Here is a 14,526-nt window from a genome sequence, read left to right on the forward strand (position 1 = left end):
TCTATGAGCACCACTTGAGAAAAAGGACTTTCAAATGCAGTTTTGTATAAAGAAAATTTGTTTATTTTTGCTAGACTCATTCAAAACAACATTCTGTTGTTTCGGTTCACTATTTATTTCGCTGTAAAAACGTATATAAAACTCACTTTAATCAAGTACAATTAATCCCCAATTTTCGATTGTACGCAATCCTCGACAACAATAACAAATTAATTTGAAAGCAAATGTGTTCTTCAACGAAAGAATGCAAAATGAACGAAGGAAAGCTGAGGAGAACATAGAGAAACGAGCTGTCCAATCGAAGTTGTCCGTGATCCTGTCTTAGTTGCAGGCTTCGTCCTCCAAGAAGAAGAACTGGCCGGAGCGTTTCTGTTCTGTGTCCTTGACTGAATTGTTCTTGTTGATGCGGGGCCTGAAGTTGTTGGGATCGCGACGGAACGTAATACCAAGCAGTTCGAGGAAGCGGTTCATGCCATTTAGCAGCGACTGCGGCGAAAAGGCTGTCGTCTTCACTGAAGGCTGACCCTCGATCACAATGACACGGTCGGCGAGGTAGGTGGCCATGATGAAATCGTGCTCCACCACAAATCCAGTTTTCTTGGCGTGCAAAATGTAACTAAAACGAGAAACCATCAGTATTTGTGTGCAGATTTAAAGTCTATGCAAAACATACCGTTTGATAACCTTGGCGGCCACCAGACGCTGCTCTGAATCCAAGTAGGCAGAGGGTTCGTCGATGAGGTAGACATCCGCTGGCTTGCCAAGACACAGGACCAAGGCGACTCGCTGCAACTCACCACCGGACAGGTTTTGCACCTCCTGGTCCATGATTTCCTCGATTTTCATGGGTTTCATAACATCGGCAATAAACTGAGGATGCACGTAAGCATCACGAATCTTATCGTGCAATAAATGGCGCACATGATTCTGGAATTTCGGGGAAATCTTCTGCGGCTTGTAGGAAATATTCAGCATGGGCAGTTCCACCTCGCCATCGGGTTGGAGGTTACCGGCCAGCATGCGAATGAAAGTCGTCTTGCCTGTACCGTTCTCGCCAAGGAGCACCAGGATCTCAGAGTCGCTGAAGTGACCCTTTTCCACAGTCAATTCGAACTTGCCCAGGGTCTTGACCATGGCGGGATACACGTAGTGGTTCATGCGCTTGATCTCCTCCTCCGTAGCGGACTCTGATACTTTGAAAGTAAGTGACTCAGTGCGGAATCGCATGTTTTCGGTGGGCACAAAGCCATCGAGGAAAATGTTGATGCCTTCGCGCACAGAGAAAGGCATAGTAACCACACCGTAGCAACCGGGAACTCCGTAAAGGCAGCATATAAAGTCAGACAAGTAATCCAGCACAGACAAATCGTGCTCCACCACAATAATAAACCTGCATATTACAGAACCACGCCATTATTTAAAGCAATACCACATTATTCATCAACTTACTTGGTGGGATGCAGGAGTGATCGAATGGTCAAGGCAGCGTTCAGACGCTGCTTAACATCCAAATACGAGGACGGCTCGTCGAACATGAAGATGTCTGCATTCTGTATGCACACCATGGCGATTGCAAAGCGTTGCAGTTCTCCACCAGAAAGCTGAGCGATCTCACGATCACGGATGTGCGATAGATCCAGCATTTCACAAATCTTAGTCTGCAGCTCCCTCTCGTCCTTCTTATCCAGAAGATCGCCCACAGCGCCGCGTACCGCCTTGGGGATCTGATCCACATACTGCGGCTTGACCAGCGCCTTCAGATTGTCCTCCAAGATCTTGGTGAAGTAGTTCTGCAGCTCGGAGCCGCGGAAGTAGCTAAGTATCTCCGTCCAGTCGGGTGGATTAGCGTACTTCCCCAGGTTCGGCTTTTGCTTGCCCGCGAGGATCTTCAAAGCGGTCGACTTGCCAATACCGTTCTGTCCCACAAGACCGAGCACTTCACCGGGACGTGGAATGGGCAGACGATGCAGCTTGAAGGAGTTCTTGCTATATCGATGCGTTGTGTGCTTCTCCAGATTGCTGGGCAAGTTGATGATTGTGATGGCCTCGAAGGGGCATTTCTGGGGAATGTAAAGCACAGGTTATTCCGGGGACTATAGCAGTTGTAGGTAAGTTGACCCACCTTGACGCAAATACCGCAACCGATGCACAGCTCCTCGGACAACGAGGCTATCTTGGACGTGGGCGTCACCTCGATGCAGAGCTTGCCCATGCGCACCACTGGGCAGGTCTTCTTGCACTCCTGCCGACACCGCTTGGGCTTGCACTTGTCATCGCTGACAATGGCAATACGCGTCTGCTTGTCCACCTCCTCGTTCTCCTTTCTGCGCGACATGCTGTTGATAGTTTTCAAATGAGCAAATTAATCAGAATTGGCTTCGCTTCACTAATCAGCTGCCTATATGGTAATCAGTCCATTGTCAACGTTGCAAATCACCATCCCCGACCGTCAAAACAAAACTGGTGCACCGATTCAAGGATGAAGAGCGGGGGTGAGGTGCCAGCGTTTGTCAGTGAGTGAAAGTATAACCTCAAAGCGTGGCCAAAACAAGGGGTTTCCACCAAAAATTTCTATCGTCCGTTAACCGTCAGGCATTGTTCTTCAATTTCACGTTGACAGAGTGCTAATATGTTTGAAATTTACCTGCGAACTTGGCCGAAATTGTTGTAAAACAGACAGAACGCACGCTCTTGCGTGTCAGCCAACAAGTTTCAAAAGGGGGGAGCTTTGATGAGTTTCTCAACACTACTACGAATAGGGATGGGCCGTTGAAACTATCGATACCAATAAGTGGGATTGAATTTCGGAATGCATGTTTATAATTATTTATTGTTTTGTGCAGTTATTATTCATATCTCCAGCATCTAAACACTAAAAAAACATTACCGATTTCTGAATAATACGCTCTACCTTACGTGTGTGCATATATTTTTATTTCTCATATGCGAATTTAAACTTGATATTTTGAAAATTGGAAAGCAAAATTTATACAATTTTTAAGGAATTTTTATGTGACATAAGTTTTATAATGTTTCAGGGATTTTATTTGGAGTATGTAGTGACAATCAAATTGAATTCATCACTACTATCTCTCAATATAAGAACATGTATTTCCAAACTGGAAATATATCCTAAAGTGAATATAAATATATATCGCACGAGGGCCGCTCTTATTCCTATCGATTATTTAGTGTTTTTGACAATCCCAATGGATTTGCAATCACTAATTTTTACACGTCGTTGATTTGTGTCGACTGCTAAGAAAATGGTCGTGCAAGAAGATAATCCAAATACTGGGGACGTTCAGGAGAAGACGGAGAGTGCTCCGGTGGCAGAGCCGTCGAAGATCTTCACGGTGGAGAGTAAGTGCCCCAATCGCCTCCAGCCAACTGCCAGGTGGCCCAGGCGTCCAACTCCATTTAACCTAAAAGTTAATGCTAATGCCCTGAACTTTCACTCCTGCTGCAGTTCTGCACATGATTAAGGATGCCCAGCAGCAACACGGCCTGCGCCACGGCGACTTCCAGAGGTACCGAGGATACTGCAGCCGCCGCATCCGTCGATTGAGGAAGGCCCTCAAGTACCCCCAGGGCGACAAGCGCCACTTCAAAAGACGCGACGTGACCATTGGCCAGTTGACCGGCAAGAAGGCGGACGAACGCTTCATCCACATCCCACTGATCTGCGCCGAGCGGGCCTGGGCGTATGCCATGCAGCTGAAGCAGGAGTCCAATACGGAGCCGCGAAAGCGTTTCCATCTGGTCAACAAGCTGCGCAGGGCCTGCTTTTATGCCCTCCAGCTCCAGGAGTTGTGCAATGTAAGCTGTAACTTACTGTTATAATTAATATATATTGAGCTTAATTTATGATTTTCTTGTAGACGGAGGCTTTCGATGCGCGCACTAAGCTAGAGTGCGAAGCCTATGTTGCCTGGATGCACGGAAGCCTGCACTTTGAGCTGCAGCTATGGAAAACCGCTGGCGAGCACCTAAAGCGCGCCCAAGTGGTGTACGAAAACCTGGGCAAGGCTCTGCCCGATGATGAACAGGAGCTTTACCGCGCTAAAGTTAATGAATTTACGCCCAATCTGCGCTACTGCGCCTACAACATCAGCGGTGGCGCCAGTGGTGGAAAGATCGACGAGATCCTGGAGCTGCGCGCTCAGGGACTGCTTGAGAATCTTGACGTACTGGTCAGCCAGACGAAGACGGAGAGCAGCGAGGGCCTGCAGACGATCGACTGGCGCGGTCGCAAGGTCACCGTGCGCCCGGAGAAGGTGCGTTTGTTCCTGCTCAGTGCCCAGGAGTTGGACAAGTCGCTGGCCAAGACCACCAAGCAGGATGCTAAGATAGAATTGATTGAGCGTATTTTGATGGACTGCAAGGATGCCATCCAGGCCGTTCGCGACGAAATCAAACAGGATCCCAAGCTGCGTTCGTTGACCACCGGTCAGACCGTATCCGGCGTGCAATATCTACTGGCATATTTGAGTTATATTCGCCATAGCCGTACTCTGCAGCGTAATCTTTGCCTAGTGGAGCAGGTAGGCTCGTAAACATAATGTTACTTGGTTATCTTATGCAAACATATTTCCTCCCCAGGCTAAGCTCAACTTTGACGATCCCAACCAGCAGTCTCAGCAAAATGTGGGTGACGGCAAACGCGTCCGACCCCAGGATTTGGCCCGTCTTTACGAGATCATCCTGCAGAACGTGACGGAAATGCAGCAGATAAACGGTTTGGAGGACGACGCCACGTACCAGAGCGAGGTGGAGAACCTGGCCATTACCTTCAAGGCCTTCCGCTGCTACTACATTGCGCTCACACTCATCGACATAAAGAAATGGAAAGAGGCCGTGGCGCTTTACGAACGCGCATCAAACTACGCCACCGAGGCGCTGAAAGGCAAGACCAGTCCGGAGTTCCAGCTGCAGGAGGAACTCAAAAAGGTCGTGGCCGCCATTGATGGATGCAAGTTCTCCGCCCATGCATACAGTGTGCTGGAGGATGACAACAGCGAGGAGTCCGGAACCACCACCAAGTCGCAGAAGACCACAAAACCGCTGTATGAGCGTTTGTCACTATACAAGGAGGATCAGTCCCTGCACACCAAGACGCCTAACGTATTCAAGCTCACCCCTGACATGGAACCCATACCCTGCAAACCGATTTTCTTTGACCTGGCTATGACCTACGTGGAGTTTCCCTCGCTGGAGGACAAACTTGAATCGCCCGGCAAGAAAGGAGCCTCAATTACCGGCTTTGTCAAGGGATTCCTCGGATGGGGTGGCGGCGGAAACAAGTGAGGTTGATTCTAACCACTACAACGCACTCTTCTGGAATTCCACGCATCCATGTTACACTTATAAAGCCTTCAGATCCATGTCCACGCTGCGGTATGTCCGTTTTATAAGTTATTTGTTTTGGCTTTTACCCCCGCCAGATTTGTTTTTTCTACGAAACTCTTGTAAGTTACAAATTGAACAACTATTCGGTAATAAAGGAACCTTTTAGAGAGAACCTTTTTAGAGAGTTCCTCGAGGGCAAATCTAGCGTCTATTTCTTGCGAACATTAGAGTTAAAAAGTAAATCTATCACTACACAACTATGAATACTCTTACAAGGTTTCCTTTTGCATCTGAAGATAGCCGAGCTCGTAGAATTCCATCACCAACTCCCGTATGCGCATATGGTACTCGGAAGTGAGCGTCTGGGTGCACTTGATCTCCTTGCCCGTGAGATTCTGCTCACTCATCACGTCCAGGTTGGGTATGTTATTCGGATCGAAGGTAACAGCTGGAAGGATCCACATGCCGATAGCCAGCCCATAATGTACCTGTCGAACATAATCCGAACTGAGGCGCTGCAAGGAGAATGCTTCACATAGCTCTTCTAGCCTTTCGGCAGCGGTTGTATCCTCCAGCTGGTGCCTTAGTTCCTCACTCAAAGTCTGCGAGTAGGCGGCCAGCAGGGTGTCCGTGTGCACATCCCTGAGTGGCCTCCTCGTGCTGGTGTAAATGAAGTGGAGAATGTCAAAAACAGGCGACGACTTGCGCATGGCCTGCAGGTCGAAGAAGATCACCTCCTCTGGCTCTGAGCGAAACATAATATTGTTTACCCAAAGGTCACCATGGCAGATCACACTGTTTGGAGCCGCCGCAGTGGCATTAATCTCTTGCTTTAGATTTTCAAACAGATTGGTACGAAGTTCCTCGAGCAATCGAATGGGTGTGGTCAAGCAGTCGTCTGCATTGGCGTCGCCTAGACTTTCCAGAGCCTGCTGCACGGAGGTATCTAGAATGGTGGCGTAAAAGTCCGTCGCCTCATCGCAGTAGACAATCTCTTGCAGATGATCAGCATGGAAGGCGAAGGAAGAGGATTCCAGCTCTTGAGCGGCCAGCGAGGCAGCATGGAGTTGTGCAAGTTTCTGCAAATAGATGACACTCAATAACTATGGCTCAATGACTACAAGTAAAATCTTGCACTCACTTACCTTCATCACTAGAAGGCAGTCGCTCAGTTCCAAGCCCGCCAGCCGATCCTTCATGCGAAAACCCATGGCTTTGAGGTCCTGAAGCACTATGATGGGTTCTCCACCTTCCGCATCCCGCCGATCCTGACTCTCCGCAATGTGGCATACCGGAAACAACTGGTGACGACTGTGGGCAGCTAATAGGGGCGCCAAGTGCCGGTAGGCGTTGATCTCGTTGCTAAAGGCCTCCTCGCATCGGTAGAGCTGCCGGCGCGAAAGGCTCGCAATTTGTCGCTTCACAATGACCGTGACTAAAAAGAAAAAAAGTTAAGTTATCAATTTAATATGATCTAAATATTGCATTCTCTATCGAAATTCAGTGTTTATTAAACAATGATTCATATCAAATCATCAAAGAGATGTGTTATCTAGAAATGATTTGCGAAAGAGGGGATGGGAAAGGAAACGCCAAGCAAAACAAACTGTGAGAGCGGCTGGGGCAAACAGCTGACTTTTGTTTACGTCGCCAGCAAAAATTGTTATTTATGAATGAATTGCGATGGCCTTGCGTGCGTGAGAGCAAAGTGGCGACTCTTATTCGCCGCCTCTCTCTCTCTCTACCGCGCGTGTGTGAGTGTGCGTGCTGACCTTTAGCAAATCTATATTACGTATACGCCTAAGTGTATGGGTGCAATGCATTTAGAATGCGTGTAACAAGGTCAACCCACTCGACGCCGCCGCTCAGCGGGCAAACATTTAAGCTAATATCGTTGCAATTAAGGTTTGAACTGGATAATACTCTGTTCATGGTACAAAATAAATATTATTGGTACAAGTACACATAATATTTCAAAAACTCGATTAAACGACATCTCAACGTTAACTAAATACTGTACAACAAAATTTTCAAAAGAATGCAAGCGTACAAAAAGTACTACCTTTAATGCAAGCCACATTGCAGGGTATTAAAGAGAAAATCAATGCAATGTGCTTGCATGTTTTTGAACTACTTTACCGATTTCACTGCCAGCCAGCTCCGGATCCTGATCCTTTCCTGCCTGGGAGATGGTTACACGCTTCACCACGGACATATAGTTGTCGCCACTGCTACTGCCCGCGGAGCACGCGATGTGGGCAATGCTAAAGGACACCAGTTTGCTCTGGCTGAACAGCTGACGCAAGTGCTCCGCGTTCTCCTCGTATTGATTGGTACCATCGTAGCCACCGGCCGAACTCACGGTCAATGCCAAGCCACCATGCGAAGGTCCTGCTGTTGGGGCCGCTGCCAAAGCCATTCTATCCACTTCACTTGGCTGTCCGACGGGGAATGGTTCGTGTTGGAGGGCTGCTGCCAAATCGTTTGCTAGAACTTGGTTTCTGCCGCTGCAGCATTTTCTTTCTAGCACTGACACAAATCCAAATTGAGTCCAGGTCAGTTTTTTTCCGTAATTATTATACAATTTCCGCTGGCCAAAGAGTTGGTTATAGCACACCTATGCGAAACGTGTGCAAAATGGTGCAGCAAACCAACCGCCCGCCGAACTGCCAAACGTCGACTGCCAGTCCAAGTGCAATGGAAACTCACTAGAGAGCCCAAATAGCAGTGAGAATCGAAACGAGAACCCGCTGAGAAGGAGAATCAACAGTTCTCTCAATTCTCTCGCACGTTGCTCGGTTCTAAATTTGAAAATGCATTTTGAAAGCCGGTAGGAGGTGGCAGGCGTGACTCTCGTTCAGGGTCACCGCACTGCACTTTCACTCGACTCGGACTCGGACTCGGGTGCGTATACTTTATGCGCCGCCCCGCCAAAGCGGATGTTGCTCATACGCCGCGTCGGCCGAGAGTCGTTTGCATTGGCCCACCAATTCGTGCACTTGAAATTGCATTGGCCGTCCTTGGCAGGCACTGCGTGTGGGTCGAGGCAATGCGCATAAAAATGAAGCAAGGTACATATGTAATAAAATGGGCTTACTTTTTGGAATAATCTACAGTAGTGCCTCTGCAACTTAAAAAGAGCAGTAGTTAAAATTAAGCTGGTCATTAAGTCATTGAATAACATAACATCTTACATTTATAATATACTTGAGATATATTTAGATTTTGGATTTTGGAATAAGACATTATAAGAGATTCAGCAGCAAAACCATAATAAATATGAATTCATAATTTCTACAAATATCCATCCTACGCAGAGTTCCACCGAATTTTCGGTCACGTAGCTGCAGACAAAGCCTAATAAAGTTCAAAGACCAAGCTCATTAACTTTGGCCGCAGTCAACAATGCAGGGGCCAGGCAATTTGTTTATTTATTATATGCATCTACAAAGCCGCTAAATGGCCATTAATTAAATATCAAATCTGCCACGGCCAATAAACGAGAGACCACTCCCAGAGACGAGGCGAATTCGAAAACCAAATATCCAAGCAGCCAAACAATGTAAATACCAATCGCAGGCCAAGTTGGATACACGCACCTGAGATCGGGAAAGTTCAAGGCTGCCATCCGGCAAGTGATTATGGCAATTTCAATCCAGTGCAGGCAACTCCGGGTAATGCTTCCGCCTATGGGCTGATCGGTTGAATAACCCCAGATTTATGTTCGCCCGACACCCGTGGCAAATTAGGGTCAAACATGTGCAGCCACCACGGAGCTCGGCTCGAGTTTCAGACTCTACTGGCTCAGCATTAAATTCAGGGTCAATCGGCACTTTCAAAATCGCACAAAGCTCGGATTGAGTCGGACATGGATTCTGAGCAAACTTGTCAATCATTGTAATCGCACTACTACCTATACAGTGCGCGAAATTGGGCGTTAGTTGTAAAAATACTTACATTTAATATGTGATTTGAAAATATCTTAAATATTTTCCAAAATTTGTTATGTTTCCAAGTTTAAATGGAATGATATTATGTAAAATTTATAATTTTAATGAGTTAAACCTATAACATTTATTTCTGTGCTGTTATGAATAATCTCTGAATAATAATAAACCAATTGAGTTATCAATTGTTCGAGCTACTGTTTTTCCGAGTATTTCTATATGGTGCACGAAGATATATATCTGTGCGACTTTTGCCATGCGTAACGCTGCCGTCTGGCTGGCAGTCCGACCTTTTTTGGGGGGCACTTTTATGGAGCATGAGAAACGGAGACAGATATCATTGCTTTTAATTGCCCGAGAGCTGAGCGCCTAGGCCTAGGTCACTCTGTACCAGAATTGCATTCCCCTCCGCTCCACTCCACTTCAATCCAATCCAATACACTCCACTGCTACCATAATTAATTTAATAAAATGTAAAGCAGCCTGGTTGGAAAAAACTTGACTCATTCTCGGCGCTCAGAAGCGACTTTGAGCGGTATTCGAAAATCGGTTGACTCACAGACTTGAGTTCAACTCGTTTTTGTGGCATTCAACGGCAAGCGAATAAAAGTTCGCCGTCTCGATATTCTATGATCAGTTTACGGTCTCAACTTCACCCAGGTGTTCCAGTTTCGTTTTAAGTGCTTCTCTCGAGGATTAGCCGCTGAAATAAGTCCAGATCAAAGTGAGTGTCGTGTGTTTGTGCGAGTGGGTGCTTTTTGGAGAACCGAAATCCGATTCGGTTGTGTGGGATCGTAACCTTGACTTTGGCTGAATCAACGTACCAATTTGGACTTGGAATATGTAAATGCATTTAATGGCGCATAATAAAAATGCATGTACAGTGGCTGTGATCATTAAAGATTAGAAAGATTTAGAGAGTGTATAATAACGAATGTCACCTTTTCAAGGATTATTTCAGGGTTTCAGTTCGAAGTGATGATCATGATTTAAAACAATTTCATTTCTAACGTATTCTTAATTAGTAAATTTAAATACATCCTTGATATTATCATTGTAACGTATAATGAAAAATAATATTTTTACAAATCCCTACCAAATGTTATTAAAATCCAAATAGAGTCGTTCAGAGACCACTGTACATATATCTCAAGCTACGATTGCTTTGTTGCGACCAAATTGGAGCACTCCACGCTTGACAAATAAAGCTCGCCATTTAGTTCGCGGCCAGTCCAATTCTTATCAATAAAAAAAGCCTGTTCCAGTTGCAAAAAAGTTCATGGATTAGCAACTGTAACAGTTTGAGCCAAGATCTCCGCGTTGCCCACTCCATTGGCCATATGCGATAATTGATTTTCCCGTACATAATTTATGACGCACGAAACTGACAGCCGACTTGTAGATTAAAAACTGCCACTGACCAGCGGCAATAAATCTGTCCGTATCGCTTTATTAGAACGTTGGACAATAATGCCAGCTCCTGCTCCTTTTCTCCCCTCCAGCAGCCAATCATGCCGACCGCCTGCCAAGTAACGCTGCTCGCTGGATGCCTGCTTCTGGCCATGAGTTCGGTTCGGGCCCAGTTCTTCTACCACCAGGCGCTGGGTCTGCCGGTTGCGCACGCTTACGAACCGGCCAATCCGTACCAGGGATATGCCACAGCCGATGCCCATCCCTCAGTGGTGCGAAATGCCCAGTGGGAGTCTGAGTTGCCGGCTGAGCTGTCGAAGAGTGCGCGGTTCTACAATGATCCCGTGATCGCCGCCAATCTGGCCAAGGAATCACTGCTCACGAAGAAGGAAATGGCAGTGGTACATCGCGAGGCTGAGAAAATACCGCGCGAACAGGTGTACAAGCTCTTCAAGAACGCCGGCTACCTGAGTAGCAGATAGAACTCGCGAAGCCAGATGAGTTCCATTCCCCATGTGCCTTGTTGTATTTTAGCTTGTAAATTGTTAATATATTGTACATAGTACTATACATATTAAATGTTTTTTCTATTAATGACCGTTGGATTATAGTGACTGATAGGGTGATTTTGGTATACAAGTTGGATTCAAATGCTACACAAGCGTTCACTGTATATACAACTCGGCTCCGTTTCCTGGGAGTGTGGCAAAGACCACCTCGCTAAAGTTGTTGGGCTGATGACGCTCCAGGAGATGGGTTGGCAATTGAGCATAGTAATCGCGCTTCAAAGCCTTTATGTACTCATCAGCTGCTTCTATGGAATCGCACATGGCCACTATACAACCGCCCCAGCTGAAATAACAAATTGAATTAAATTCATAGAGCAACTAGAATATCGGGTTTCTTACCCAGCTCCAGTGACCCGGGCGCTAACGTTCTGCTGGTTCGATATGGCAATCAGGCGCTCCACATCAGGATGAGAGCATTCGTATAGCTCCCTCAAGCTCTCGTGGGATTGCCGCATGAGCTCACCCAGCTGTTTGGCACCTTCCTTGTTGGCTCCGGCGGCGAGTTCCTCACAAATTTTACGGAATTTGGCCACACGACCGGATTCTGTTAGGCGGAAACAATGTTATTAACTGATATTGCAAAGAATTGAAACATTTCGGACAACAAATGAATGTCAACGTATTATTAATTGATTGTAATTATTCATTTGGTGATCAATAAATTGAATGTACACGTAATGATTCAGATTAAATCTGAAATCCTGATTGTAAATGATTAACTTACCCTGAATAACATGCAGAGCACGTTGACGCAGCTTGAACTGCTCCATGTGCCGAGTGTTGGCGGATAGGAACTTGGTCTCCAGTTCCTGCTCGGTGACTCCCAGCTCCTTGCAGATATCCGCTCGCATGTAGTTGCTCTTCGTTAAGTTGTCCTTAATCAACTTCTCGAAAGTCTCATTATCCATTTGGCACGCCTCCTCCAGATCGATGAAGCGCACAATGTCCTCCCAGTTGATCAAACCCTTGCGCTTGGCCAGCCATCTAGTGGCCAATCGGCATTCCACCACTCGTTCATTGTAGTCCGACGAAGCAGCCTTGTTCTTTTGAGCCAGACTATTGGCCACAACGAAGCACTTGTCCGCTGGCAAGGTCACCGGAGTACCCTTGAGCTTGGGATGGAACTCGATGTGGTGGGCGCACCCAACTCTGCCCAAATAGGCTATCGCCTGATCCATACCACCACTGTGCGTTCCAATGTACTGCTCACACATGGCCGAAATGGAAGCCAGCTCCCTGCGATCTAATTTCTTGCCCTGGACGTGGGCGGTGGCCAAGACAGCGGAGCTGACCATGGCACTCGAACTGGAGAGTCCTGCCGCCAAGGGCACATTACCGTCCACAGCAATGCGCATTCCTATTGGCTTCCAATGGCTGCCCAGACTCTCCTGTATTCCTTTGATGCCGCACAAGAAGTAGTTATACCAAGCGGGTCCACCACTTTTTGGAAGCTCGATTCTAAAATAGCAAAAAAGGAAAACTATTAAGAACCCCAAACAAGTATAACACTTTTTGGACTTATCATTTCTAAATTCGTTCAGATAACGCCTTCAAGCTGGCATTGTTATTATAACAAATTAAATGGAAAATTTTCTAGTGCTTAAGGTCGGTAATTATCATTTGGTGATTCACCTGAGCGTTTTGAGATCCGCATCGTAGCCCGTAAACTTGGCTTCCTCGAGATTTCTTAGCTGGAGTTGGCTATCACTCGGATTCTTGGCAACTGCAAGGAAAATGCTCTGGCTTACAGCCATGGGCAGCACCGAATAGCCGCAGTAGTCCACATGCTCGCCAATGATGTTGACCCTAGGAGAAGGTGGATATATCATCGATAAGGGACTATAGATGTGCACCACCAGTGGAACTGCTCACCGTCCTGGCACTCGAACGATAAAGTCCGGATCCGCTCCAAATTGCTGTTTGAAAAAGGCGCTCAATTGCTGCACGCGCCCATTAATCTTGGATTCCGGCTGGAGCTTCTGCGGAGCCACGATTTCAATGCCGGCACCCAAAACCTGAGCAGTTCCGTTCCCGTTGGCAGTCATGTTCACCTGCAGGCGGGTGAAACTTTAGTAATGCCCATTATTTTCGCAGTCGACGAACCGTAAACGTGTCGCAACTGGTTAATCTAAATTTATGGGCAAAAACAAATTTACATACGTAAACAAATAGCCACGGAAAAGGGAAAAACAATTGCACCTGTGGTTGTGCAAAAATTAGCTTATCAACCCATCTCACCTTATCAATATGTTCAAATAGCTTTTAGCACACAAAGTGATGTACTAACATTCCGCTTATCAGTTGGGGAAACGGCGTAAAAGTCACTAAAAACATTAGATTGACGCCAATTTGACCGCTTAATTGGGCAAAAAACAAGTACAAAAGTGCAATTTCTGCCGGCAAATGAAAAGGAAGGGTGTGTGTGGGAGCGAGAGGACCACAGCCAACAGCTGTTATTTAGGAGTTGCCAGGCTTGCAGAAGCCTTAACCCTTGAAATGCGCAATGGATAAAGATTTTGTTTTGAATATTTATCCGCGAAATTTATGTTCACGTCTAGTCCCAACTAATAGTGAATCATTTGGCAATAAAATTCTTAGCTGGTAATTGTTTTCAAAAGTATTACCGCTTAAACTTACTGCCGCATAATTGACAAACATGACCTTTATCTTATCTTGAAACCATAAACTTAACTTGAGCTTACCTTTTGTTTACATACCAGAATAAACACAGATATAAAGGATTTTTACACTTTTGCCGATACATACCCAACAATGTCTTATCGTTCTCTGTTTGAGGTCAAAATAACTTGGTGCCGTCTTATCAGAGAGGAGTTCTAGTTTTCGGTGTGAGCACGTCGCGTTCCATCAAGCAACTGAGCAATCGGGCCCGTACCGTTTCCGTTTTTGCTTAGTCCGGAATACTATGAACAATACAGTGATACTTCCTTATCAGAAAGCACATATGTAGGATTACTGAACCAAAGATGTTCAGTTTCCCAGCTAGCGATGTTGCACTGTGTGTATCAGTATGAACTTGTTAAGAGCTTTGTTTGTTTATAAGTAGCTGTCTTTACCGTTAAATGGGTCAAACATCTTCATAACATATGAATTCATTCTTGTTAGCATTTTAAAAAACAGGTTTCCAAATTTCGTCTGCTTTAAAAAGTGGTTTTGGCATCCACTTTGCGAAAGGCCATTACCTTGCTTATTATTTTGACATTAATGTGAAGTATTCACCAAGCTGATAAGGT

The 14,526-nt window shown here is 46.1% G+C and overlaps 5 protein-coding genes across 8 annotated transcripts; 2 read left to right on the forward strand and 3 right to left on the reverse strand.

Annotated features, from left to right (window-relative positions):
• Positions 1-40: 40 nt before the first annotated feature.
• LOC117139647 (ATP-binding cassette sub-family E member 1) lies at positions 41-2,753 on the reverse strand. Its single transcript, XM_033302109.1, has 5 exons — positions 2,645-2,753; positions 2,123-2,336; positions 1,450-2,060; positions 674-1,390; positions 41-616 (listed from the first exon to the last, which is right to left on the reverse strand). The coding sequence occupies exons 2-5, from the start codon at positions 2,333-2,335 to the stop codon at positions 322-324; spliced, it is 1,836 nt and encodes a 611-aa protein (XP_033158000.1). The 5' UTR covers position 2,336; positions 2,645-2,753; the 3' UTR covers positions 41-321.
• A 461-nt stretch (positions 2,754-3,214) lies between these two features.
• LOC117140477 (signal recognition particle subunit SRP68) lies at positions 3,215-5,549 on the forward strand. Its single transcript, XM_033303427.1, has 4 exons — positions 3,215-3,363; positions 3,470-3,819; positions 3,882-4,544; positions 4,603-5,549. The coding sequence occupies exons 1-4, from the start codon at positions 3,267-3,269 to the stop codon at positions 5,305-5,307; spliced, it is 1,815 nt and encodes a 604-aa protein (XP_033159318.1). The 5' UTR covers positions 3,215-3,266; the 3' UTR covers positions 5,308-5,549.
• Positions 5,550-5,604: 55 nt separating this feature from the next.
• LOC117140478 lies at positions 5,605-7,768 on the reverse strand. The gene is made up of 3 exons (XM_033303428.1): positions 7,489-7,768; positions 6,495-6,784; positions 5,605-6,428 (listed from the first exon to the last, which is right to left on the reverse strand). Exons 1-3 carry the CDS (start codon positions 7,766-7,768, stop codon positions 5,619-5,621), a joined length of 1,380 nt encoding a protein of 459 aa, XP_033159319.1. The 3' UTR covers positions 5,605-5,618.
• A 1,702-nt stretch (positions 7,769-9,470) lies between these two features.
• Positions 9,471-11,210, forward strand: LOC117141017. Of its 2 annotated transcripts, none has more exons than XM_033304281.1 (2): positions 9,471-10,020; positions 10,802-11,210. In XM_033304281.1, the coding sequence occupies exon 2, from the start codon at positions 10,808-10,810 to the stop codon at positions 11,186-11,188; it is 381 nt and encodes a 126-aa protein (XP_033160172.1). In that variant the 5' UTR covers positions 9,471-10,020; positions 10,802-10,807; the 3' UTR covers positions 11,189-11,210. The 2 variants fall into 2 exon arrangements, with proteins under 2 accessions (XP_033160172.1, XP_033160171.1); XM_033304280.1 differs by having other exon boundaries at positions 9,474-10,020; positions 10,799-11,210.
• A 64-nt stretch (positions 11,211-11,274) lies between these two features.
• On the reverse strand, positions 11,275-14,144 carry LOC117141016 (N-acetylgalactosamine kinase). 3 transcript variants are annotated; one of them, XM_033304278.1, is made up of 7 exons: positions 13,514-13,715; positions 13,379-13,403; positions 13,148-13,326; positions 12,908-13,081; positions 12,000-12,733; positions 11,615-11,819; positions 11,275-11,558 (listed from the first exon to the last, which is right to left on the reverse strand). In XM_033304278.1, exons 3-7 carry the CDS (start codon positions 13,318-13,320, stop codon positions 11,372-11,374), a joined length of 1,473 nt encoding a protein of 490 aa, XP_033160169.1. In that variant the 5' UTR covers positions 13,321-13,326; positions 13,379-13,403; positions 13,514-13,715; the 3' UTR covers positions 11,275-11,371. The 3 variants fall into 3 exon arrangements, with proteins under 3 accessions (XP_033160169.1, XP_033160168.1, XP_033160170.1); XM_033304277.1 differs by lacking the exons at positions 13,379-13,403; positions 13,514-13,715 and adding an exon at positions 14,042-14,144; XM_033304279.1 differs by lacking the exon at positions 13,379-13,403 and having other exon boundaries at positions 13,514-13,714.
• Between the last annotated feature and the right edge of the window lie 382 nt (positions 14,145-14,526).

The sequence above is a fragment of the Drosophila mauritiana genome, chromosome 3L (assembly GCF_004382145.1).
Source record: "Drosophila mauritiana strain mau12 chromosome 3L, ASM438214v1, whole genome shotgun sequence".
Lineage (NCBI taxonomy): Eukaryota > Metazoa > Arthropoda > Insecta > Diptera > Drosophilidae > Drosophila > Drosophila mauritiana.